The 26559-nt window shown below is 46.9% G+C and overlaps 1 protein-coding gene across 1 annotated transcript in view; it reads left to right on the forward strand.

Annotated features, from left to right (window-relative positions):
• LOC149860080 (uncharacterized) overlaps nucleotides 1–26559 on the forward strand; it is a 73102-nt gene that overhangs the window by 45751 nt on the left and 792 nt on the right. Inside the window, exons 3-4 of the mRNA XM_090058732.1 lie at nucleotides 9296–9497; nucleotides 22037–22303. Of these exons, the coding sequence (XP_089914858.1) occupies nucleotides 9296–9383 (88 nt within the window). The 3' untranslated portion in view covers nucleotides 9384–9497; nucleotides 22037–22303. The remainder of the gene's footprint in view (nucleotides 1–9295; nucleotides 9498–22036; nucleotides 22304–26559) is intronic.

A 26559-nucleotide genomic window follows, 5' to 3' on the forward strand; every position in this document is an offset into this window, starting at 1 on the left:
TATTTTCCATCAGGGCATTGGATGAGATGCATTATGTTTCTGGAGGTGCAGCTCTAAGATCCAGGAACACTCTGTTGTGGGGTGTTGTAATTGTGGGGGTGGTGGAGTTGTGTTGGCAGGTTTTGCATTTCTTGTCCTGGCATGGTCTGGATCCTTTTGATGTGTTCTTGGCTGTAGGAAGTTTGCTTCTGGTGATGAGCTTAGCGAGGTTTGGTGCTTGTTTGAAGGCTAGGATGGGTGGTTCTGGGAGGATCTCTTTAAGAATAGGTTCTCCTTCTAGTATGGGTTGCAACTGTTTGAGGACTTCCCATATGAGGGAGGGGTGATATGTCATAACCAACAGTGTGCGAGTCATGGGGGTTTGTCTTCTGTACTGCAGCAATTCTTTATGTGGAATCCGGGTGGCTCTTTCAAATGTGTGATCTGTCTCTGAAGGAATGTCCTTGGGTGAAACCTGTCTAAAATGAGTGAGGTGGCAATCCCAGATGTTCTCCTCAATGCAGATTCAGTGGTATTTGAGGGCTTGGCTGGTTCTGTGCAGGTATGTATGTTGGTCTGCGGGTTTCTTGTATAACGTGGCTAGTATTTTACCATTCTGGATACTGATCTTTGTGCCTAAAAAGGAGATGTTGGTGCTGGAGTATTCAAGAGCTAGCCAGATGGAGGGATGATAATTGGTGAATTTCTGATGGATCTCAATCAGCGATTGCAGGTTTTAGTCCAAATGATGAAGATGTCATAGATGTATCTTAAGTGTAGCAAGGGTTTGGTGGTACAGCCCTTGAGGAATTCCTCTTCTAGGTGGATCATAAAAAGGTTGGCATACTATGGGGCCATTTTGGTGCCCATAGCTGTGCCCACAGTCTGGAGGAAGTGTTGGTTATTAAAAGTGAAATTGTTGTGTGTGAGGATGAAGTGTATAAAGTCAGGATACCTTTGGGTCTCTACTCTGAGCTGTTATCTTGCTCACATAAATTTTTCCAAGAAAAATCTGTCATTTTTCTTGGAAAATGCCAGGTTGTCAAAACTGAAACCTTTCACAGCAGCTTACCAGTTCAGCAAAACTTTCATTGGGAAAAGTTGCCTGGGTCCAGGATGGAATTTCTGGTCAAAAGAGAGAGAGAGACTGATCCAATAATGACAAAAAACTTGGTGATCACAACACCTAGATGGAGTGTGGGAAGATGGCAGAGCAGGAACTTAGACCTGGGTCTCTTGCTTCCGGCTCCAGTGCCCCAACCATCAGGCCATTTGCTACTGTGGGATGGAAGGTTTTTACATTTTTTTTTAGTTTCTTTATTCCCTTGTCATGAAAGACCTCCGTGGCATTTGATTTTGTTCTGATGCAGAACAGAACAATTTTTGAAAATCCCCAAGTTTTAGAAGATAGGAGCATCAGCTGTCTTTGGGAGACTTTGGAAGGAGGGAGAGAAATCTGCTCTGAGCTTCAACATAGCCCACACACTCATTCCCAACAGACACTCATTGACACAGTCATATGCTTTCTTACCATGGCCACTGTTCTCTTCATTGCACCAACAGGGCCTAGTCCTCAGGTTTGTATCTGTTAAACTCTAACTCAGCCAGATTTGCACTGAATTTCAATATTTCTAATTTGGATCACCAGTCACGGACCAGACCCTAGTGTGCTTGATGCTGTACAAACCCAAAACAAAAATAAAGTCCCTATTCCAAAGGCCTTACAGTCTGAGTACTGAGAGTTTGGCTAGGTAAAGATGTAATGGTTGGCCTGTAATATGGTTGCAGCAGCAACACTAGAGATGTATACAGAGATATTTGTAAGTGTACAATAATTAGTTTAAATGATAGGGCAGCTTTAAAAATGCCCCGTCTCTCTTTTCAACACATCATTCTTTTATGATCCTTCCTTCTTGCCGGTCTTCTAGTCCATCTGGTCATCTCCTATTTTTCTTAATGCAAACCTTCTTATTTTCCCCTCTAATTTCTCTCAGAAAGTCTCTGTACTCCATGTGTTGTTATCTTGAGCTTCAATCTAGGCCTGTTTGCTGTTCTTTTCTTGGCACTGCAAGTGGTCTGAGTGGTGGTTTCTCCTTTTGTGTGTTTATCAGCTTTCACCGGTAATATTCCTGTGTTGGACCTTTTCAAAGCAGGCTCCAATTGCCTTCTGTTTCAGCTGTGTGGTGTTTTGCTTTCCTATTCGGGAGTTTTATGTATTGTTTTGTCTTAGTATTTTACTTTATTGAAATGTGGACTTTTCCTCTGTTTCTGGAACGGATTGTTGATTATTTTTTTTAAGTTTTTTTTTTTTATCAAATGAGAAAAACTATAAACAAGGAGGGAAAGCCCAAGACTTTACATTCCAGTCTTCTTTCTACCACAAGAAACCAAGAATTCCTTCTATTTAAGACAGTCACAGATTTTATCACTGTGACTGGTTTCCATTAGCTTTTTAAGTACAAAGACATTTACTAAAGCTGAAAGCTGTCTCTTACGTGATGACAGACTTTGCCTGTTTTAATATTTTTTCTGGTTAACTACCAAATCCTAAGTCTACCATGGTCTACAGCCAATATCCAGTCTTCACTGCTCCTCAATATGATGTAGCCAGAAAGATATAGTTCTAGGCTTTTATGAAACTGTAGTATCTTGCTTTTATGAAAACAACAATTTTTAAATGTACAAAGAAGTACTTCATCAAGGCCTTCTCAGAGGCAGGAATACCAAAAATGTGCAAAGGTGAGGCCAACTTTGTTTTGCGGTATAGGGTCTTGTCTTTGCTAGAAAGCTGCTCTAAGTTAGTAGAAAGTTACAGGATATAGGTAAAATGCTACATCCCCTCCCCTTCCTGCCACGTACATCCATGTACACCAACATAAATGGGTTTTATGCCAGTATCATTTACTCCTGCATTGGAAGGGGAAATAGGCCACAACAATAGGCAATAAGGCACCTTTAGACTGGAATATTTACACCTACACTTGGTATAACTGTTTGGGGTTTTTTTAATTACCCCCCTAGCTGCCATGATTCTACCTGTTCAAAAACGGGTGTATGTTACTGGCTGAACCAAGCTAGGACGTAGTGGCATAACTGAGGATAGATGACCAAACCAGCAGCCCCAGGCACTGCCTTTGCAGTGGGCCCATAAAATAGCTGTCACCATACCTGGTGCTGGACATACCACTGCAGCTGGCAATGCAGCAGCTAGTATTGCCCTGGGCACAGTGCTGCCTTGTTACATCTCTGTCGGGACAAAGCGATAAGAAGCGTGCTTTTATTTCTGCTAACTTGGATTTCCTCTTTCTCCTGCTAAAGCCAAGCAATCATCTGAGGTGGAATCAGGCACTTGGAACCAGCTTGTCAAGATGTGTGTTCCCATTAAGGCACTTGAATGACACGACCTGATTTTTTCAGTAGTGCTTAGTGTGCAGCAGCTCACTTTGGCTGCTTTATTCAGATGACTAACTGGCAGTGGAGATCTGGTGCCATGTCCTTGGAAGAGCTTTGAGATATGCAGCTCACTCCTCTGGCTATTCTGATGTTTGTTTCAATCCCCAATCAGTTTGGTTCCTTGATAAAAACTGACGGTCTATGAAGGTGTTTTGGTTTATTTGATCTTCAGGCTAAATCTTCTCTAAGCCCTGGGACAGTCCTTCCTAAGCCACATATTGTTATAGTGTATTAAGATCATGGCAACCATTCCCTGACCATGTGGAGAAGTAACTTATACAAGCAAAGGAGTCCTTTATCCCATAGAGCTTATTAATTTGAGTAGTTGAGGAAAGAACTTTTGCTGGTAGAAAGCTGTATCCCCACTGGGGAGCATTGCTAGTATAATAAAGTCATTGCGATCTAGATCAGTGGTGCTCATCTTTTCTCCTCATGGGCCAAATGAGCAGTGCCTCATCCATCCGCAGGCCAGATCCAGCTGGCGGTCCTGATCCAGCACCTGGGGCAGGTGCAGTGGGCATCATCAGGCCACATGGAGGGGTGTGGAAAGAGGGTTAAGTGTCACTTCTGACACAACTGGTATATGGCACATATATGTATATCCATAAGGACCTCAGTAAGAGAGTAAGTCTATGCAACAAGGCCGCTAAACAGGTGCCAAACAATGACAAATTTCAGTCACTAGCCAGCTAGGTTAGATGTAAACAGATAGCCGAGAGGGGAAAGATTCCTCCCACATGGGATTTATTGGCAGTATAGATTTTTTTTTAAGTTCCCTGGAAAAGAGCTATTACCAGGGATGTTCTCACTCAGTCTTTTTTACTAGGGCTGTGCGAAGCTTTGGTTGCTGATTGTGATTCAGAGGAGATTCGGCAGCCGAATCTCCAAACACGGATCAAATTGGGGGACCAATAAAAAGGTCCAAATTGATTCAAAGCCTCCGAATCAATTTGGAGATTCAGGAAGTCCACGCTCGCCACCACAGGGAGCAGGACCTGGACTCTCCACTGGTAAGCAGGGGGCGGAGGGGACTATGGGGGGGGGGGACCCCTGCCAGGCCCCATTTTCTTCCAGCTCCCCCAGCCCCCTGAGTGCCACCCAGCCCCATCAATGGCTGCTCCACCCAGCCCCAGCATCCTGGCACTTCAAAAAAAAAAAAAAAAAAAGCCCCACGCTCACCAGCTGCTGCATTGGCCATTGCGGCCTCTGGGTGCTCATGGCACAGTCCATGATGCAGTCCCCCTGATGCAGCGCAGGGCAGCGGGGATCACCCTCCCCACACACACACCTGGCAGGCGCTGGTGAGTGCAGGGCTTTTTTTTTTTTTTTTTTTTTAAAGCGCCAGGATACTGGGGCCGGGCAAGGCAGCCATTGACGGGGCTGAGAGAGCGGGCGGGGGATGGGGCCTGTTCAGTTTGGAGATTTGGTCGATTTTAGTAGTGGCCAAATCTCCGAATCACACAACCGTAAAGCTGGCAAGTCAATCAGCAACACAGAAGTCCTTCACCAGAAGGCTTGTCAGTCTCACGCCCTAAGGGACCATGACCCCAGGGAGAGGGGAGTTCAAGAAGAGCGGTTGCTCCTCAAGGGAGTGATCCTCAATGCACAAGCTTATTCAATTCCATCTTGGAGGAAAGGCAGCAAGAGGGCACAGCAGCTCCCCTGGGTCTCCAGGGATCTAGCAGGCCTTCTGAGGCTAAAAAGAAAGGCCTACAAAGGATGGAGGATTGGATTCACCTCCAAGGAGGAATATTCTGCACTGGTCTGGTGCTGCAGGGAGCAAACCAGGAAAGCCAAGGCTGCAACTGAACTCCAACTAGCTTCGAGCATCAAGGACAATAAAAAGTCCCTTTTCAGATATGTGGGGAGCCGGGGGAAAAGCAAGGGCAACATTGGACCGACCCCTGCTGAGCCAGATGGGGCAACTGACATCTGATGCTCAGGAAAAAGCCAACCTATTAAATGGGTACTTTGTGTTGGTCTTTAATCAATCCCATTGGATGCCCATGCCTGCTATGGGACAGGGAGGTCCGGGTGAGGGAGATCCCCTGCCCTCCATTAATGCTGACCTTCAGGAAGGAACACTTTGAGAAGCTGGATACCTTCAAGTCAGCCAGCCCTGACGATCTGCACCCCAGGGTACTCAAGAAGCAGGCAAGCATCATAGCCCAGCCCCTGGCACAGATCTTTGAAAACTCCTGGTGCTCTGGTGTAGTGCCTGAAGACTGGAAGAAGGCCAACATGGTGCATATCTTCAAGAAAGGGAGAAAAGTGGATCCGGCTAACTATAGGCCCATCAGCCTGACTTCTGTTCCAGGGAACATCTTAGAAAAGTCTATTAAAGAGGCCATCCTTGAGGGACTGGCCCAGGCTAACATCCTAAGGGATAGCCAGCATGGCTTTGTTGCGGGTAGGTCTTGCTTGACCAATCTCATTTCCTTCTACGACCAGGTGACCTATCACCTGGACAAGGGAGAAAAGATTGATGTCATTTATCTTGACTTCAAAAAAGCCTTCAATCTGGTATCCCATGATCACCTCCTGGCGAAACTGGCCAATTGTGGCCTTGGGTCCACCACAATCTGCTGGCTGGGGAATTGGGTCCCTGGTCGGACCTGGGTGGTAGTAATTGATGGAAGTCAATCATCAGGGTGTGCTGTGACCAGTGGGGTCCCTCAAGGCTCTGTCCTTGGACCTATGTTGTTCAACATCTTCATTAATGATGTGGACATTGGAGTCAGAAGTGGACTGGCCGAGTTCGCCCATGACACCAAACTCTGGGGCAAAGCAGCCACGCCAGAAGATAGGCGGGTGATCCAGGCTGACCTGGACAAGCTCAGCAAATGCGCGGACGAGAACCTGATGGTGTTTAACACCGAAAAATGTAAGGTTCTCCACCTTGGGAGGGAAAACCTGCAGCACCCTTATAGGCTCAGCAGTGCTACGCTGGCTAGCACTACAGAAGAAAGAGACTTGGGGGTCATCACTGACCACAAGATGAACATGAGCCTGCAATGCAATGCTGCGGCTAGTAAAGCAACCAAAACGCTGGCTTGCATCCATAGATGCTTCTCAGGCAAATTCCAGGACGTCATTCTCCCCTTGTACTTGGCCTTGGTGAGGCCGCAGCTGGAGTACCGCGTCCAGTTTTGGGCTCCGCAATTCAAAAGGGATGTGGAGAAGCTTGAGAGAGTCCAGAGGAGAGCCACGCGCATGATCAGAGGTCAGGAAAACAGACCTTACGATGACAGGCTGAGTGCCATGGGGCTCTTTAGCCTGGAAAAACGCAGGCTCAGGCATAATCTGGCGGCCACCTATAAGTTTATCAGGGTGACCACCAGGATCTGGGGGAACATTTGTTCACCAGAGCGCCCCAAGGGATGATGGGGTCGAAAGGTCGTAAACTCCTGCAAGACCGTTTCAGGCTGGACATAAGGAAGAATTTCTTTACTGTCCGAGCCCCCAAGGTCTGGAACAGTCTGCCAGCGGAGGTGGTTCAAGCACCTACTCTGAACACCTTCAGGAGCAAATTGGATGCTTATCTTGCTGGGATCCTATGACCCCAGCTGACTTCCTGCCTTTTGGGCGGGGGCTGGACTCGATGATCTTCCAAGGTCCCTTCCAGCCCTAATGTTTATGAAATCTATGAGATTTGGCCAGATTGATTCAGGACAGTGATTTGAATTACTGAATCAAATTACTGTCCCCCAAATAGGCTGAATTCGAAATGAATACTAGCCGCTTCACACAGGGCTATTTTTTACTACCTTAGTCCCTTTTCTCCAGTAGTCATGCTTCTAAGTGGCTTCCTATTACAATATCCAGTATTGCAAATTGCAATAATCCAGACTGGTGATTCAGTGATCATCATCTGATTTTCTTATCGGCAGTACACAGAAGCAGATAATTCTGTTGCAATTTGTGACAAAGGCAAGTATAGGTGGGGCCTGAGCAGAAGGAAACTGCTGGGATCCTCTTAGAGATCGCCCTAACCTTTAAATCAGCAATATGGGGTTGTGGTTTGATTTCTTCCTCTCTCCCTACAAAAGAAGCTGATCGGTACACAGAGAACTACATCAGGCCACATGGTCATCTGGAAACACATTTCTCTGCACTGGCTTCCAGAACTCTTGCTTCTGACAGCATAACTACATCGAGCCATCCTATTTGGGTTTCTTTCTCCATAATGTCACATCTGCCCTCCAAGGGGCATTCCCAAGCTCTTACCTGGGAGTAAGAACTACATACAGCCTTAAGTTGTCCTGACTGACACCTGAATTTGATGGGTGTGGGGGTTGATATATTTTTCTCATGGTCCTTCTCCAAAAGCAGAGACCCCTGGACCATCATCGAGCTCTTAACAAACTGGAAGTGATGGTGTCATGATAGTGGTGACCTGATGATTTCATGGTGTGCCAGAAGGTTAAAAGCTCTGAGCACAGAGTCTCCCCCAAGCACAGATCCAAAAGGAACAGCCTGGCCCAAAATGTTTGTAGTGTTTGCTCTAGTTTAAGACTTTAATCTTGTGTATTCACTTACATTCAAATACAACTGTTGCTAATTTTATTCTTTGTTATTGGAGAAAACCCCCCATATTTAATTATTAGAAACGGAGAATCCATAATATATTCAAAGCTGTGAAAACTTAATCCTGGATAATTTTTACTCGTTGAGAAAGTCATTATGACTGAGCTATTCTTTCAATCAAGAAGACCCATTTAGTTTATTTTTAACATTCCTTTCATTATGTTATGAGTTTCTGAAGGATAATGAAATAATTGCTTGTCTCTTTGATTGATCTTTGTTTTGAAAGGGAACTTTAATAGTGTTATTTCTAGAACAGGCTCACAGTATAATATCATTACAGAAAAACACAAAATTAAAACACATCAGCATGCATGTTTGAATAATTAGACCTAAGGTCCCAGTCAACGGGATGGATTCTGTAGCCAGAAGTGAACACTAATGTTTGTTGAGGAATTTATGTTATTTATTAAGTACATTGGAGCAGTACCCTGTAAACTGGTGCCTTTCCCAAATGTCTCTGAAAGGCAACCCACACAAGCATGGGGAAATGAAATGCAGCTCCTTCTGGCATGTAGAAACACTGCCATTAACAATGAGGGAACAAGAAGTCAGTTTTAATCTTCTCCTTGCCTTGGACAGAATCATTCTCTCCACAGCCTGAATAATCTTGACCTAAAGAGTCCTGTTCATCTCCCTTGCCTTATGTTGGGGAAACAAGCCTCTTGCCCTAAATTATCACAGCATAGTTGCAAAGGAACGAGCACTTGGTAACACGAGTTGGGTGTTTCAGGCATTTCTTTATTAGCATGTATGACAGACAGACATTTCATCGTTTGTGGAACAGAATATTTTAGCAAGGAGCTTCACGGGTTCTCGGCTTCCTGTATTTATGTCCCATTTGTTTACAAGCACCCTGTTCACACACTAGTCGAGGCCCTGGACATAGAGTGGAGGCTGTAGTCTGCAGATTGCCAGTCTCAGGTATCCTAGCAGTGTCTCCTGGTGATACTTTTCCCAATTTAAAATAGTTTTGGGCAAGATACTCACCTGGCCCATGTTGGCAGAGGACCTGGCCCAGTGTTTGCACTTCGTTTCAGAACAGATACCTGTGCAGGGGAAGACAAGTAAATACATATTTTATAGGCATTTTTAACTGCTAACATAAAGGTTCGGGAAACATGCAGAAACCAGTTGGGTTGACTTAATTAAGGCTTCGTATCGACTACCAGGTACAGTGTACGATTTGTTCAATTCCATATATGATATCTCTTTGAGACCAGGCTGTGCCAAGGGACAATTTCACTACGTTTTGTTACTTCACTTGCTTGTTTTGCAGGTTGTCACATGATGAGTTATCCACCATGGTAACCAGTTTGCCGGAAGAGAATTACAGAACTCCAGCAAGAACGGAGAATCACAGCTGAATGTAGTGGAAAATAATGGATACCATTATGCTACTAGACCACACTACTGCTAATGGATGCTATTTCCTTTGGGACACTGTGTAAATAAATATGGTATCAGAGCACACAGAGATGGTAAAAATTGTCACATTCAGTACAGGTTACTGAAGTGGTGGGATTTTAGGTACAGATCCATGTAAGATGAGTATGAGTTAACCTTTCTTAAGTTGCTTATCTTTTGATAATTGTAATGGACCATTTCTTGTCTGATATTAACCACAGCTGTTGCATTGGTTGGATGTAAATATATCTTTTATGAATTGTACCTTTTCCAACCTTTATTCAGCCAGGAAACAGGCAGAGTCCCTAAGGCAAAGCGTTCATTAGCATGCGAACAGAAACGGTGCCAAGGAGAGTATGTTCAGACATGCAATGGTAGGTGAGGGCGTTTAGTAAGACTCCAAGGTGTGAATAGTAAAACTTTCTGGCTACTTACTCAGTGTTTGTTCCAAAATTAGCACATGCCGCTCTCATAATTTAGGCAGATTAAAAGACTTTTTTATAATACAGGCAAAAAGTAGGGATCTACACAGATTAGAAGAAAGAAACCAAATTGGTGCAGATGCTTATCCTTTACACATACGGTGTAAACCTTTAAAATACACTTGTATTTCAGTACTGATACCTGGACCATAAGGTCCAGTAACACACAAATATTTAACACATGGTCTCATAACAAGGGTAGGACATCCCAGTGGGGTCCCGCAGGATTCAATCCTTGAACCGGTGTTATTTAATATCTTCATCAGTGATTTGGATGAGGGTGTGGAGAGTACCCTCTCCAAGTTTGCAGATGATACCAAGTTATGGGGCAAAGTTAATACACCTGAGGGCAGGAAGCAGATACAGGCTGACCTGGACAGGTTGGATCAATGGGCAGAACAAAATAGGATGCATTTTAACAAAGATAAATGTAAGGTACTCCACCGAGGAAGGAGGAATCCCTAGCACACCTACACGTTGGGGATGACCTTCTCAGCAGCTCAGAGGCTGAGAGAGATCTTGGAGTTATAGTTGACTCTGAGATGAACATGAGCCAGCAGTGTAACGAGGCCATCAACAAAACCAATCACACCTTGTCGTGTATTAGTAGATGCATGACCAACAGATCGAGGGAGGTGATGCCCCCCCTCTATGCGGCATTGGTCAGGCCGCAGTTGGGAGTACTGTGTCCAGTTTTGGGCACTGCACTTCAAGAGGGACACGGAGAATTTGGACAGGGTCCAGAGAAGGCCCTCTCGTATGATTAGTGGTCTCCATGAAAGACCCTACAAGGGGAGGTTGAGAGATCTGGATCTCTTCAGCCTTTACAAAGGATGACTGAGGGGTGACCTTGTAGCTACCTATAAGTTTATCAGGGGAGGACAGCAGGGACTTGGGCATGCACTGTTTACCAGAGCGCCCCAGGGAGTAACTAGGAATAATGGGTGCAAACTAGTGGAAAGTAGATTTAGGTTAGACATTAGGAAAAAATTTTTACAGTAAGGGTGGCCAGAATCTGGAACGGGCTGCCAAGAGAGGTGGTACTGTCACCTAACATGAAGTCTTCAAGAGGAGGCTAGATAGGCACCTGGCTGGGGTCATCGGACCTCGGTCCTCTCTCCTGCCAGGGGCAGGGGGTCGGACACGATGATCCCTTCTGACTCTATAATCTATGAATCTCTCAGATTTTCCTGGAACACTGAATAATAGGCAGACTGGCAAGAGTGGCTCGGACAAAAGATTTTTTAAAGATATAATGGCCTTATCTTTTTTATCTACTTCACTCAGTAACTGAATTTAGGTCCCAGTTAGTTTGGTTTTAAGTGGGTTTCAATCTAGCTGTGTTTTTCATTGAACTGAGCATTTAATTCAATTTAATTTTTATTGTGATTGTTCACTTTTATTTAATCCCCATGTTACCTACAATCATGGAGATTACCTGTACACACTCATGGGTTGACTAAATCCTCTGTTGGAAACTTTCCTTTCACTGGAACCCCAAAGTGAACGGGGTGGATCTTCAGCTGGTGTTAGTTATGGCAAGCCCAACATGGCTGCAGGTATGTTGAATGAGTTTTTCAAGGCCAGGGCAATCCAGACTTTAAGTTCACAGTGCAATAGTTTCTGTACTTGTTTTTCAGGATTCCAGTAAGTCTGAATTAGTAAACACAGATGACTATAATTACGAGTTCGAGAGAATCTTGGCACATTGAAATCAGCTGCTAACTGATCTCAAATTTAGATAGAAGCAGAGACCTTTACTCCCAAGCTGCAAGAACATCTTGAATGTGTTTGTGTGTGCATATGAAAAAAATAATTGACTCTCTATGGGCGGGATGCTTTAAGAATGATAAATGCTCAAATGGTTTGTGTCCCCGGTACAGATGGGATAACCTGTTCAGTTTTTAAATTCCTAATAAATTTTAAATGCAGGGTTGTGGGGTGTATGCAACAATAAGAGGACCAGCAGCCTTAAGACTTGGTAAACTAATTGTTGGTTGGCTGTGATGAGTACTGAGCCTCTTAAGATCATTTTAAACTGTTGGGTGCTGAAGTGTAATGAGTTCCATTGATGGTCCTGACAAAGCCAGCACAGCAAACATTAGCCATAGCCCTGTGCTCATCTGATGTTTCCAAAATCTCGAATTTGATCTCTCCCAGGATGGGACACTCAGTATCTGGATCCTGACCATGGAGTATGTTCCCTAGTACCTCAGGTGGGGGGGAACTAAGGGAGAGCACAACTGTGGAAATAAAGTATTCCTTGTCATACAGACAGCCCAGATCCAGAACTGTGTGACCAAAGAGAGCATTTACGAAGCAAAAGTAGACCTTTTCCATAATGCTGGAGACCCAATGACCTAGCTATTCGGGCTGTGCAAAGCTTCAACCTTAATATTCGATTCGACAAATATTCGACATATTCAACCTTGAAAAGTGAAAGTCGAGTCAAATAGCAGCTGGTCAAATAGCTGTCGAATCGCATACCGGAAGTCGAATATTAACAGCGCGGGTCGAATATTCAGCTTGCCTATACTGGATTCCCTGTGGGGGGTGGGAAAAGGAAAGTAAGGGGAGGGAGGGGGAGAGGGGGAAGGAGTGGTTTCATGACTGATGTGTGGCTGGCCAGTGACCTCTCAGCACTCTCTGAGGTCCCGTCCAATCCCAGTGCTCTGGGGGAGGGCCAGAGAAAAAGGCATAAAAGGCAGCAGGTTTTCAGCTCCCTGCTTTCTGCCTTGGGGCCTGTTTCTGAGCCACTGGTGTTCTCCAGCACCGCCGCGTCAGCCCGCGCCGGCTGGAAGCCCTGATCTTCAACAGATTCCCTGCTTGCAATGCTAGCAACAGGGATTTCTGAGAACTCGCTGCTTTTATTTTATAACTACTTTTCATATTAGTTTACACTTATACTGGATAGGGTTAGTAGTAGCCTAGGATCTATTCTATATATAGGAATTTAGTTTATATATATATATATTTATACATCATTCATTCTTTCCACCACACCAACACTTCTCAATGTATTATCTACACACACAAATATTTACATAACATCCAGAAATCTAACCCGTGGCGCACAGCACACTTAGAGGTGCCAGTTTACTTATGAGGGAACACATTATGAAGCGGGGTGGAAAGGCAGGTGGCCGCACTGGCCAGCCTGCACAAAGGGGAGCAAGGGGGGTTGCAAGCGGGAGAGCTGCAGTTTCTCCCCCACCAAACTCAGACGCAGCCTCTTTCCTCCCACTACAAGGGATGAGGCTGCTACAAGCAGTAAAGAGAGGGGAGCAGCAGTGCCACCAGAGCCACTGCCTGTGCCTGAGACTCTCTCATGTCCAGACACAGCAGCCACAACCTCTCCCACCATCACTGCAACCAGCACGGCTGCGCGCTCCACCCCTGTGTCACTGCTGATGCTGAGCCTCCCAGTGCCAGAAGAAGAGCTGGTGCTGGATCTGGATCTCAGTGCCCTGGCAAGGGAAGCTCTGGGGAAGGAGGGGGAATCAGTCGAGTTTGCACTCGACACCCCCCAGGTTTTTTCCTTTCAAGCTACGAGGTCTTTCCCAGAAGGCACTCCAGAAGGTGCCTCTGTGCAGGTGAAGGCAAGCGGCTCAGCCGAGTCCACTCTTTCTCTCACTGTGCCTCTGGCTGCTGGAGAGGGGAGAGTTCAAGCAGCATCCACAGATGCACCCGCACGCCAGAGGGAAAGGCCAGGTACTAGCATGGTCTGGGATCATTACGAGCTGGCAGATGACCCCGCATTTGCTATCTGCATGCACTGCCGAGCCAAAATCAGCCGGGGCAAGGGAACAAAGCGCATGACCACCTTGGGGACGCTGAATCATCTCCGCAGGTGCCACCCCTTTGCCACAGAAATGGCCCCTGCTCGTTCCACAGCCCCCATCCCCCCACAGCAGAGGCAGCGCACCCTGAAACATGGGGGGCAAAAGGGACCAGTTGCAAATGCGAGCAAGGTCACCCAGACCATTGGGGAGATGCTTGCTCTGGATGGCCAGCCCTTCCCCTTTGTTGAGCGGCCAGGGCTCAGGCGGCTCCTGGCACCGCTGGCTCCTTCCTACCAGGTGCCCGCACACATCACCTTCAGCAGGACGGTGGTGCCCTCCCTATACGAAGCATGCAGGGAGCACTTGAGGGAGAAGCTGCACAAGGCAGGTCCGCAGGTGCCCGTACACTTCACCTCAGACATCTGGAGCAGCCAAGGTGGAGATCATGCGTACCTCTCCCTCACAGGGCACTGGTGTGGCCAGTCAGGCCGTCGGTGGACTCTCTTTCACGCCAAGGTGATGGATGAGTTCCACACAGCAGCAGAGATAAGGGGGCCTTGAACCGCATGGTGCAGGGGTGGCTGGGCGTTGGGCAGGCTGAGCTCATCCGCAGCTTCATGGTCACCGATAATGGGGCCAATACGGTCAAGGCAGTCCGTGATGCCAACTTTGCTGGTATTTGCTGTGTGGCACACAATTTACGTCTGATTGTGAGGGATGCCTTGGAGGGGGACAGGGCTGCCGGTGATGGCGCCAGCAACACCAGCAGGCTCGTTTCCAGATGGAGGAAGGTGGCAGGCTACTTCCACTGGAGCATCAAGGGGGGCAAGATGCTGCGGGACAAACAAGCAGAGCTAAATGTCCCGCAGCGCAGAATCATGCAGGACGTGGAGACTCGGTGGGACTCCACATACCTGATGCTCGAGAGGCCGGTAGAGCAACAGAAGGCCATCCATGAGCTGGCCTTGCTTGGGGAGATTGGGATCAGCGGCCCCCTGACCAAAGCTGAGTGGGATGCCATCTCCCAGATCTTGCTGGTCCTCAAGCCCTTCCTCGAGGCCACTGAGCCCCTCATGCTGCTGATGCCTTTCTCAGCCAGGTGGTGCCCATAGTGAAGGAGCTCCACAGCCAAGTGGAGAGCTTCCTGGGGGCCGATGTCCCTGCCTGGGGCAGGCCGCTGTCACCCGATGTGCAGGCACTGATGAGGCGGCTGAAGGAGGCCTTAGGAAAAGGCGTGAACCCTTGGGGTCCAACACAGTGCATATGCTGGCTGCCATCTGTGACCCGAGGGTGAAGGGCACCGTATGTGGCAGCAAGACACCGAGTCACTGGAGGGAGGCACTTATTAAGAAAGTGATGGAGGCAGAGCGGCACAGGCGGGGGGAAGTGGGACAGGGGGATCCACTGCCTGAACCCAGCCCCCAGCCCCGAGCCAGTCTTCCCCTCCACCACAGGCGCTGCCAAGATGGGCTAAGGCCATGGCAAACACGAGGGGGCCCAGACCCACCAGACCCCAGGATCAGGCAGCCAGCCCTCACACCGCGGTGTCTGCCTATCTTGCTGAGCCTGTGGAGCCCCTGGCCTGCGACCCCTTGGCCTCCTGGCCAACCCGCAGCCCAGTGTGGCCGGATCTGGCCACAGTTGCCCGGGAATACCTGTCCTGTCCACCGACCCGTGTGCCAAGCAAGAGGGTGTGTGGCATGGCTGCGGATGTTGTGACACCCCGCAGCTCCTGCTTGGATCCTGGGTTGGGGGAGCAGCTGGTGTCCCTCAAGGTGAGCCTCCCGCTGCCGGGGGCCCCAAGCGCCGGGTGCAGACGGAGCGAACACCACCCTCCTCGCTCCATCAGCATCACAAGTTTTGTCTGTCAGCAGCTTAAGGTGCAGTGTCCCCCAAACCCCTGCACCTATCACCATGAAAGTTGGCGGGCTTGGTGGGCGCCTCAGGGGCTAGCAAGCCAGCAGTTTTGAGCTCCCTGTGGCTTTGCACATAGACATTACAGGTGGCTTGCTCTCAAGATTTTGGGGTGCAGTTTCTCTGCACCCCCTGAAAGTATCTTGTTTAAACTTGGCAGGCTTTGTGGGCTTCTCAGGAGCTATCATTGCTGCAAGTTATCAAGATCAGACTAGAAATGTCAAAGTTATAGCCTGCTTCAACCTTCCCCATTCTAGCCTATGGAGAAGTCAAAGCAGCTCGAATATTCGACTGAGCTTCGACCTCGACTCGAAGCAGACCCGCTTCGACTCAAAGCGGACAGCAAATCAAAGCGGGACCTGGTTTAATATTCGACATGGCTGTTGAATCGAATATTACCTGCTCTGCACACCCCTACCAGCTGTGTCTTTGGGGTTCATCTTCCATTTCAGACTTGTGGGGCCAAGAAGTTTTCTAAGTCTGGAGAAACAATTAGGTAGACAGTCCAGGCCAGAGGAAGGCTGAGAGCCCAGATGAACCCCATTGGGGTTACGAGCAGAAGTGAGAATTAGGAGAGTAGGAAAGGACGTAGCTCTTCTGTGAGATCTGAGGAGCAGCACAATGGGGCAGCAGGTTCCCTCCTTCTCCCCCCGGATTCATTGCCATTCATTTCCCTCCTCCCCTCATCAGCCATGCAGAGCTTGGAAGGAGAATCCTAGTTCTTCGGACATTAAGACACGAGGATGTGCAAATGCATGATTTTTCTATTTAATACATGTCATGGTTTCTCCTCACTGAAAACAAAAACACGGAAAAACTTCACATCTGTTTTTGCTATTTTTAACCAGAACAAGGCAATAGAAATGGCGGGCCAAGAGGAAAAGGAGGAGTGGTCCTGCTGGTTCTGTTATCCACCAACTTGTCTGGGGCACTGTCCCAGTACACAGGAGGCCACTGTTCAAACTTCTGCTGTGTCTGAGGATGCTGAATCCTTGGTTTCCATCTTTCTCCTGAGTAAAACTCACACGTGTTCTTGCATGAATGAGTTCTTAATGTCTCTTCCACTTCAGAACACCTTTTCGCATGGTGTTTCAGCTAAACAGAAAGTGGATTTGGGCTTTCCAGGCAGAGGATGGATTTCACCTGCACCTGCCACAGCCTGGATGAGTGCCCTAACCATTTGGTAAAGTACAATGTGCATATGCTTCCTCTTCCCAAGTTCTCTGAATCGAGTTGGAAAACAATTTTCTAGCTGCAGTCATTTTGCTAATTTGATCTGAAACTGTTATAATACTTCTAGTCATTAAAAATAAAAAATCAATTGGGAAGTAAGCTGTCTTAGGACCACAGAGCATTCAAGCTAGAAGGCAGATGCAAATTCCTCAAAACCATCAGACAACTGGTCAGATGCTTCCCCAGCCCAGCCTGGCCCCCCCTGCGAGGACATTGATGAGTCAAGTGACCAGGAAGAACCTCTGGGAGCAGCAAGCCCCGGACACGGGGACTATAAAACCCCTCCTTCTGCCTGTGGGACTTGTCCCATCAACAACACTCGGGTGTGTGCTTCTTGGACTTGCTCCAGCCTTGTTCCTTTGCTTCTGCCTGATCCCAGCCTTACTACAGTCCCTGCCCCAGCCTTGTTTGGACCTCCCACCTCTGATTTACCACCTGCTATGACCACAATACTGCTTCAACCCTTGGCCGGGTGACTCGGACTGCAACAGATACCTGGCATGACCATCGATTGCCTACAGAATGTGCTAAATTACTGTCCGTGATCCAGTCGATCCTGACGAGCAGAAGGAAAGCTCCAGTAGCCCACTTAGTGAGCTGTGGGAACCTACAGGTCTGGCTAGAAGTCTGCATTAAAATACTCCCCCTTCCCAGCACTCTTCCCCTTCTGAAACTGGGACGAATTCCAGAAGCTGAAACACATGGAGTTTCATCACCCTGCAGGGTCACCAGCTGTCCACAAAGTTACATGCATCCTGTCACTAACCAGGCTAAAAAGGCCTGTCCATAAATTCCATAAGAAACTTGTGCCATCCATAAATTGCAAACCAAAAACAGCTCCACAAAAGCATGGAGGTGGTGAGAAAACAAGCTGGGTGCATTGCTGAAGCACAGCTGGAGCACAGCAATGCCAGCTGGTGTAAGTGGAAGCTCAGCAGCAAGAAGTTTTTTAGGGTTTTGTGGCTCCTTCCCCAATTCCCCAGCCATATGTTGACAGTGGGGCTCCTCCCATTTGCCTGTAACACTGCTGGGTGGCAGGTAGGCAGACAGTGGTCCTTCTTTCAAGATCCATGCTGGGATGGGGGGAATAGGGCTAGTGGGCGGTAGACTGTGGTCCAACACAGTGCAAGGTGAAGTCAGGTGTAGGGATGAGTAGGGGACCATAGGGTGGGGCAGCATGGTGTTGCATTACCCTAGTCAAGTAGGATTGCCAACCCAAGTTTATTTTTACTGATAATCTCCAAACTATTCTTACTACGGTTTGAACCCTGCCTTGTCCAGGCAGAAGGTTACATTTCCATTTTATAAAGCGTACGTCGGGCAAAACCTATGTCAGTTAAATAGCTTGGTCATCAGTAAAAACTTTGCAGATTGTCAATAAAAAAAATTGTCTTGGGTTAGGTTGGCATGGTGCCATGCCTCTTTCCTCCTGTATATAATATGCTTCATCTGCACAGTGCTTTTCATCCAAAGATTTCAAAGACACTCATGAATTCTCACAGAAACCTTTGTGAAGTCACTGTTCCTTATATTAGAGAAGTAACAACTGATATGCAGCATAGTTAGGGGACTTGACCAATTTTCATACCACCATTTGGGGGGTGAGGAGGCAACACCATGACTTCCTAGTCTTGTGTCTTAATTAAAAGATATCCTTCCACATGGCATAAATTAGAGCAAAATATTTGAAACAGTGACATCCTACTTATAACATGAATGAATGCACTGTTAGTTCTGTATCTTTGGGTCAGTTTTGTATCAAGCACTTTCATCTGTCCCACAGCCACAGCTTTTAGTATTGGTTTCAGTTTAGTTTTGTTTCTTTTTTTAAATGAGTACTTGGAGTTAGACTCCTATGTACAAGTCTGAATAAGTATCTTGACTTCTATATGTGCTGAGACCAATCATTTTCACTGCCATAAATAGGAACTGCTATGAATGATCAGCAATTTTTAAAATCAAGATACTTATTTAGGTGCTTAAATCAGGACTTGGGACTGGAATTTACAAAGGAGCCAAAGGGAGTTAGATGCCCAAGTACTATTGAAATTGGATTTGGGAGTTCAGGTTTGGTTTTTTTTAGTAATTTAAATATCCCACCCCAAAGCCTAATTTTCATGTACCCATTTTGAAGAAAACCTTTGGCTTCGATGCATATATACATGAATTGGTTAGTTCTTATTTATCTGGCATCAAGACACCTAGTTTTGCCATATAATCCAAGAGGAACTAGCAGTATTTAGTATAATTTCTGTAATCTTTCTTTTGAAAATAAATAAATCACTCAAGTGGAAATATGTCAGTATCTGGGCACATATCCAGACACAGTGTGCCTAACTTAGTGGCAGAGTCAGGCGCACATCCTATATTGTCAAGGACACTAAATGTTTTGGAGAAAAACAATAATTCAATCATGTATTATAAAGGAATTTCCTGGAGGAGCTCACCTCCACTCAATCATTCTATTACATTTTCTTTAATGTGGAAGAATGACACATTCAATTTATTAAATACAGTAGACCAGCTACATTTATTTCCAGATGGGTTTTCATAAAATCATTTAAAGTCTTAAAAATACACATCACGTGAAATACTTCTTTGACAAATCTTTACGTGCAACTCATACACCGTTGTATTCACGAGGTCTCTGGTATCAAACGGTCACGTGGACCATCTGATCTTTCTCAGTGATTACAAACTACAGTATCTACCCTCCTCCTGTAGATTCTGGGGTTTCCCCTGTAGTACCCTGTATTAACTTTACCCGTGTCTCATATGTACATGAGTGTCTCATATAGAGGCCCCTGACAGATGGTAAAGTAAAGGCATGATGGGATCTGATGTGGGATCACAATAATCTTGTTTCCTGCCATGCCACATGTGCGTAGGAGGAGGCACAATTGTGGGATCCTGCATCAGACCCCACGGCACAATATTGCTGGTGCAGGGGAAGCCTGATCCCAGACTTCTCCTGCATCATCAAGTAGCAGGCTTGGCTCCATACGTCCCCATGGCTGGGAGCCCCATCAGCTGCTCAGATCATGCACTTCTCCAGCTGGGAGCTCTGTCTGTTAATCAGACTTCCTAGGGTGCAGTAGTACACCTTGTAGTCCCCTGGCAGGAAACTCCAACCAGCTGACGGGGCTCCCGGCTTGTGGAGCATGCGGGAATCCCTGTGCACATCTCCTGTGTGCTCCAGATGCTGGGCACGTTCACTCAAAGGCATGATATAGGAACCAGCTACAGTTACTCATTTCATCACGTTTTAATGGTCCCTGACGGACGTTACGCATAAGAAGCATTTTTTTTTGTTTACAGTGTACTCGAAGTGGGATTTTTAAAAGTGCTCTACTTCAGTCTAACTTGGCTACCATTGAAGTAAATGGACGTTTGGGCATGGATTGCAGCAGCAGAGTTAACCCCCCAAAATGAACACTATTGAAAACACTAGCATAACTTTATTTACAACAGCAGAATTGTTGACCTTGCCCAAACAGTCTTCCTTCTCTCTACTCAGGAGCACAGTGCTGGGACGGTTTCTACTTCCACTACGCTCTACACACCCACTAGCGGATGGCTGTGAGTAACCATCAGTTAAATAAGTGAGCATGAGGTCCTTTACGTGAAAGGCTCAGAGGTCTATCAGACCAGACTTCCATGCCTGTGAAGATTATCCTGAATTAACTGAACTTCTCCCACTGGCAAAGTCCCAACTAACAATCATCGCTCTCTCCCTCTTTTCTTCATCACCTCCTACACAGTCATAAATTTTTAACAATCATTTAAGAAACACGGAAATTCCAAATGGAAAATATTTACTCCCTGTTTTAAGCACCTTTTCCCCTTTACTAAATCAGGCCTAGACAACTAGCATGATCACAAATTCCCTCCTACACTGGATATTAAATGCAAGAATCCATGTCAATGCAGCAAAGTCAAAAAATGATAAGCACACTGAAGTCTGCAGCTGAAAAGATGGCTCCCTGACAGTATTAACTGACTTTTTTTTTTTGGTTGTACTTGCTTTTTAAGGACAGGATTCTGAAGCACCTAAACAGGGCCAAGACAGAGTTTAGGTACCTACCTTCCAAAGACTAATTGAAAAAGACCCTATACTAGCTTCCCCAAAAACTCGGTGCCTGACTGAAAAATCATAGAAAATTAGGATTGGAAGGGACCTCTGGAGATCATCTAGTCCAACCTCCTCCTCAAAGCAGGACCATCTCCAACTAGATCATCCCAGCCAAAGCTTTGTCTAGCCAGGTCTTGAAAACCTCCAAGGATGGAGCTTCCACCACCTCTGGGTAACCTGTTCCAGTGTTTTACTACCCTCCTGGTGAGACAATTCTTCCTAATCTCTAACCTAAGCATCCCTTGCTGCAATTTGAGACTGTTGCTCCTTGTTCTGTCATCTGCCACCACTGAGAACAGTCCAGCCCCATCCTCTTTCGAACCCCACTTCAGGTACTTGAGGGCTGCTATTAAATCCTCCCTCAGTCTGCTCTTCTCCAAACTAAATAAGCCCAGTTCCCTCTGCCTTTCCTCATAAGTCATGTGCCCCAGCCCATGAGCCATTTTTGTTGCCCCCTGCTGAACTCTCTCCAATTAGTCCACATCCTTTCTGTAGTGGGGTGCAAAACTGAACACAGTACTCCAGATGTGGCCTCACCAGGGCTGAATAGAGGGGAAGACTCACTTCCTGAGACCTACTGGCAACACACCTACCAATGCATATGCTGTTAGCCTTCTTGGCACCAAGGGCACACTGTTGGCTCATGTTCAGCTTATTGTCCACTGTAACCCCCAGGGCCTTCTCTGCAGAGCTGCTGCCCAGCCAGTCAGCCCCCAGGCTGTCCCAGTGCATGGGGTTGTTCTGTCTTAAATGTAGGACTTTGCTCTTGTCTTTGTTGAACCTCAGGAGATCCCTTTTGGCCCAATCCTGCAATTTGTCCAGGTCACTCTGCATCCTAGTCCTACCCTCCAGTGTACCTACTATTCCCCCAGCTTGGTGTCATCTGTAAACTTGCTGAGGGTGCCACTCTGTGCCATCTTCCAGATCACTGATTAAGACACTGAGCAAAACCAGCCCCAGGACCAGTCCCTGGAGCACTCCACTTGAGACCGGCTGCCAACTAAATATCACACCATTGACTGCTATTCTCTGAGCCTGATGATCCAGCCAGTTTTCTATTCACCTTACAGTCCAGTCATCCAGCTCGTACTTCCTTAGCTTGCCTGCGAGAATGTTGTGGGAGACCATATCAAAAGCTTTGCTGAAGTCAAGGTATATCACATCCACTGGGATCCACAGAGCCAGGCACCTCATCATAGAAGGCAATCAGGTTGGTCAGGCATGATGACTTGCCCTTGGTGAATCCATGCTGACTGTTCCTAATCACCTCCTTCTCCTCCAGGTGCTTACAAATAAATTCCTTGAGGATCTGCTTCATGACTTTTCCAGGGACTGAGGTGAGGCTGACTTGTCTGTAATTCCCTGGACCCTCCTTTTTCACTTTCTTAAATATGCACACTATGTTTGCCATTCTCCAATCATCCAGGACCTCTCCTGACAGCTGTGAGTTTTCAAAGATGATGGTGAATGGCTCTGAAATCTCATCAGCCAACTCCCTCAGCACCCTCGGGTGCATCCCATCCAGCCCCATGGACTTGTACACATGCAGCTTTTCTAAATAGGCCCTACCCCAGGGGTGAGCAAAATGGCCGATACGGCCAGCAGCTGGACTCCATTTCCCAGCTGCCCCTGCCTGCATGGCTGAGACCGGTCTCCATGGCAACCCCAGCTGCATGTGGGAAAGCTCAAGGCTGGGGTTGCCATGGAGGCCAGTGGCAGCCCCCTGGCACCAGGTGCAGCAGAGAGAGCAGAGCAGGGGGCTGTTTCAGAGCCGCTGGGGATCTTGTGATGGGGGCAGCTTGCTCCAGAGCCAGGGCAGAGTTGCCACCTGTAGCCGGCACACTCTGGGCAGGGGCACGCAGCAGGGGTTGCAGCTCTGCCCCAGCTCCTTGCAATGGTGACAGCCTGGTCTGAAGCAAGGACAGAGCCGCAATCTCCTGCTTGCACCCCCCTGCCCAGGGTGCCGGCTGCAGATCGCGGCTCTGCACTGGTTCCGGAGCAAGCTGCCCCCATCGCAAGATCCCAGCGGCTCCGGAGCAGCCCCTTGCCCTGCACGGCTGTGCGCACTGCCAGTGCCACTGCGGCTGGTCTCCATGGCAACCCCAGCCTTGAGCTTTCGCAGCAGCTGAGTCTGGGGTTGCCATGGAGACAGGCCCCAGCCACACAGAGGTGCCTGGGAAATGGAGCCCACTGCTGACCGGATCTGGCCCACAGACTGGACTTTGCCCATCCCTGCCCTAACCTGTTCTTTCACCACTGTTGGCTGCTCACCTCCTCCCCACACTGTGCTGCCCAGTGCAGTAGTCTGGGAGCCGACCTTGCCTGTGAAGACTGAGGTGAAAAAGGCATTGAGCACTTCAGCCTTTTCTGCATCTTCTTGTCGCTAGGTTGCCTCCCCCAGTCAGTAAGGGACCTGCGCTTTCCCTGATCCTCTTCTTTTTACCAACATGCTTGTAGAAACCCTTTTTGCTACCCTTCACATCCCTTACTAGCTGCAACTCCAATTGCACTTTAGTCTTCCTGACTTCATTAAATGCTTCTACTGTTGGACTGCAGATTTCCCTAGGTGCTGCAGGAGCAGCCAGTCATGCTGCAGGGGTGACTGCATCCCTGCTCCCAGCCTCCACCCTGCCCAATCCACCAGTGTGGGCAGACCATGCTGTGGGAGTCCCTGGGGACTTTTTAAAGTTCCCAAACTGAATAAGCATCCCTGCTTTCCCCTTCATGCTTCCTCCTTCTGTCCCCTCTTCCTCCAGTTCCTGCTGCTTTCCCTGCTGTCCTGGAAATGAAGGAAGCTTCAGAGTTGCTCCTACCCTCTTGAGCTGGACTGCACAGAGGTTGGGCTTAACTGGGAACAGCAGCAGCAGCAGCAGCAGCAATGGGGAGGGTGTGGTTTCCCCCACACTGCCCATTGCCCCGAAGAAGGAGGTGTGGGAAGCTGCTGCTGCTGTCACTGTCCTAGGTGAGCCCAGGCCCCACACAGCGCAGCTGCAGCAGGCAGGAGCAACTCTGAAGATGCTCCTGCCCCCAGGACCATGGGGAAAGCAGCTGCATGAGCTGTGGGACAGAGGGAAGGGGACGTGCCTCTGAGCATGGAGGGGAAGGGGGATTCTCTAAATTCTCTTCCATTTCTTTTAAAGTCCCCAGAAGCTTCACCTGCACAGGTCAGCCCAAAAGGGGTATGCAGCTGTGCCACTGCACCCGCTCTGGAGCCTCCCCTGATCCTGTACATACACAAAAGCATGTGGGACACTTTGCCTCACTGCAGCACCTTCCTTAGCTCTTTTGTGACTCTTAGTTGTTGGGAGGCATCTCTACTCCATCGAAGTCCCTGGTGTACCTTCTACTGATGGTTGAAAAAACACTATGCCTAACCACCAAATGCAGCTCAAAGATAGTAATGATTGTGTCCATCTTCTGCCTAGTAGTAATCCTCTAGTTCAGGGGTGGGCAAAATGCAGCCCATGGGGCCCCTAAAAAATTGAGAAAACTAATATTTATCTGCCCTTGGCTGCCTGTCATGAGGCCCTCAATGGCTTGCCAAAACTCACTAAGAGGCCCTCCGCCCAAAATAATTGCCTGCCCCTGCTCCGGTTAAACTGAGCCATTGCCTGAGAATTTCTGCCAGGTTTTTTTGTTGCTACAAAGGGGCAAGATTCTCTTCTGCTAATTGTAAATGAGTAGTGCTGTGAAGTTTTAGCTGCCATGGCTATTGACAAGTTCACAAGCTATAAATGTAGAATCTGTTCATAGCATTTTGTTATTTGGTCCCCTGCTGTGCTGAATCAAATATCCCCGCTATTAAACTGGTAAGTCTTTGTTCTACTCTGATGGAAACAGTTTCATACAATTTTGAATATCTCACTGGGATATTTTATTGTAATTGTTACATTAATCATGTTACCCTCTGCACTTACAATGTCCCTCATTCTAGATTTCTGTGTCCCTCATTTGTAGCTGTATTTCATCTGTGAATTTATAAGCTTATACTTTTTATACTTTTTTTTAATTGTCAAAACTCTTTTTTCCAGTTTAGGATGTCCAAAGTAAAAATGAGGGATAAAAGGCAGAGAGAATCTTACTGGAAATGTCCTTAGTGAAAGGCTTTTTTTGTGCAGCAATTAATTTATACTGTTAACAAGATAAAAACTGTGCAAACGAAACATAGATTAACTGCATTATTAAAATTATCTCATAAAAATTTTGCTCAGGCTACTGGAAAACACTATGCATCTTACTACACTGATTTTTTTTTTCCACTGGCGGTAATGCTCATTGCCAGAGCTCCTAATCTTCCTACTGAGCTAAATGCTCACAGACATGATGGACTAGATTTGGATTAGACTGTGAACTTGAGTCTGATTTCTGTTATGTTGGTAGTATGTGTGATGCCCATGATATAAGGATCATCATTTGAAATCCTATAACTAATTGAAAGCATATGTCCTTTTAAACTTCATTACCCCAAAACTTATTCCTCTATCTGGAGGCAGGTACTTTGAACCAAGACAAGTAACTCACAGAGGTGTTTCATTTTTTTGCTGGCAGTAAGTACATGGAAATGTGTATGAGAACAAGGAACTGCTCTCACAATGTGCTTGGAAAGTTACTTCCAGGGGAAGCTTAAAGAACAATCATCTCCAGTTGTCTAATGAACTTTTCTTAGGGCTGAAGCAAACTCTTGGGTCCTATTCCATTGCTGACTTACTTTGCAACTTTGGACACATTAAACTTCCCTGCACTTCAGTTTCCCCGTTTATAGCAGGGAGGTAATTCTTACTTAAAGAAGAAGGGAGATCTGAAGTTAGCTGTTAAGGGCCAGATCCTGCCACCTTTCCTCAAGTTGAAATAGCACCTTAGCATGTGACTCATCCCATTGATTTTAATGGGGTTATCTGCAGAGAAAGGCAGCACTCAGCAAGAGTCTGGGTATTGACACCTGGCTCTTAATTGTGCAAACCACTTTGAAATCCTCAAAAGAAAAACTTTTCTATCAGCACAGAGAGAAGTTCTTCTTCTTTAGTGTGTAAGTTATAGATGCACTATACTACTTGGGTAACTGCTGCCAAGTTATAAACTACACTACTTGGCTTCCGGCTGCCTAGCTTGGGATACTGTTAGTTAAAATATTTCATTCTTTCTGGTCCCAACTTCAGTGAATGTCATTTTCTGTTTAAGGATTCTTACAGACAGAAGAGAATATGAAGGGGGTGGGGATTTAAAAGGGGGCCTATCTAAGTGTTTCTGACTGCTTTTGATTTCCCCATTGTTAGCGCTGGAGAGCACAGGAGCAGCTTAGGAGACTTCAGTAAAGACATGCAAAGTATGAGAAAGTATTGATGTTAGAAAAGAGAAGGCTGTTGATAGAGCTTTAACATCCTAGTGGGATCTTATTTGGAGGAACTAGAAGCATAGTTGCATCAATAGTTATACCAGTGCTATACCAGTTATACCAGTGCTACCCCATAATAGCACTGTATTTTATGAAAGACATGGGGAAAACATGAAGGAAAAAAAATAGTGTATTGCTTTGGGTTTTGTTTCCCTTGGGGTCATATGCCTTTTTGCAGTATGTGGAGTTAGGGAACCACTG

Source organism: Crocodylus siamensis, chromosome 7 (genome assembly GCF_052110815.1).
Source record: "Crocodylus siamensis isolate JL-2025a chromosome 7, ASM5211081v1, whole genome shotgun sequence".
NCBI classification, from domain to species: Eukaryota; Metazoa; Chordata; order Crocodylia; family Crocodylidae; genus Crocodylus; species Crocodylus siamensis.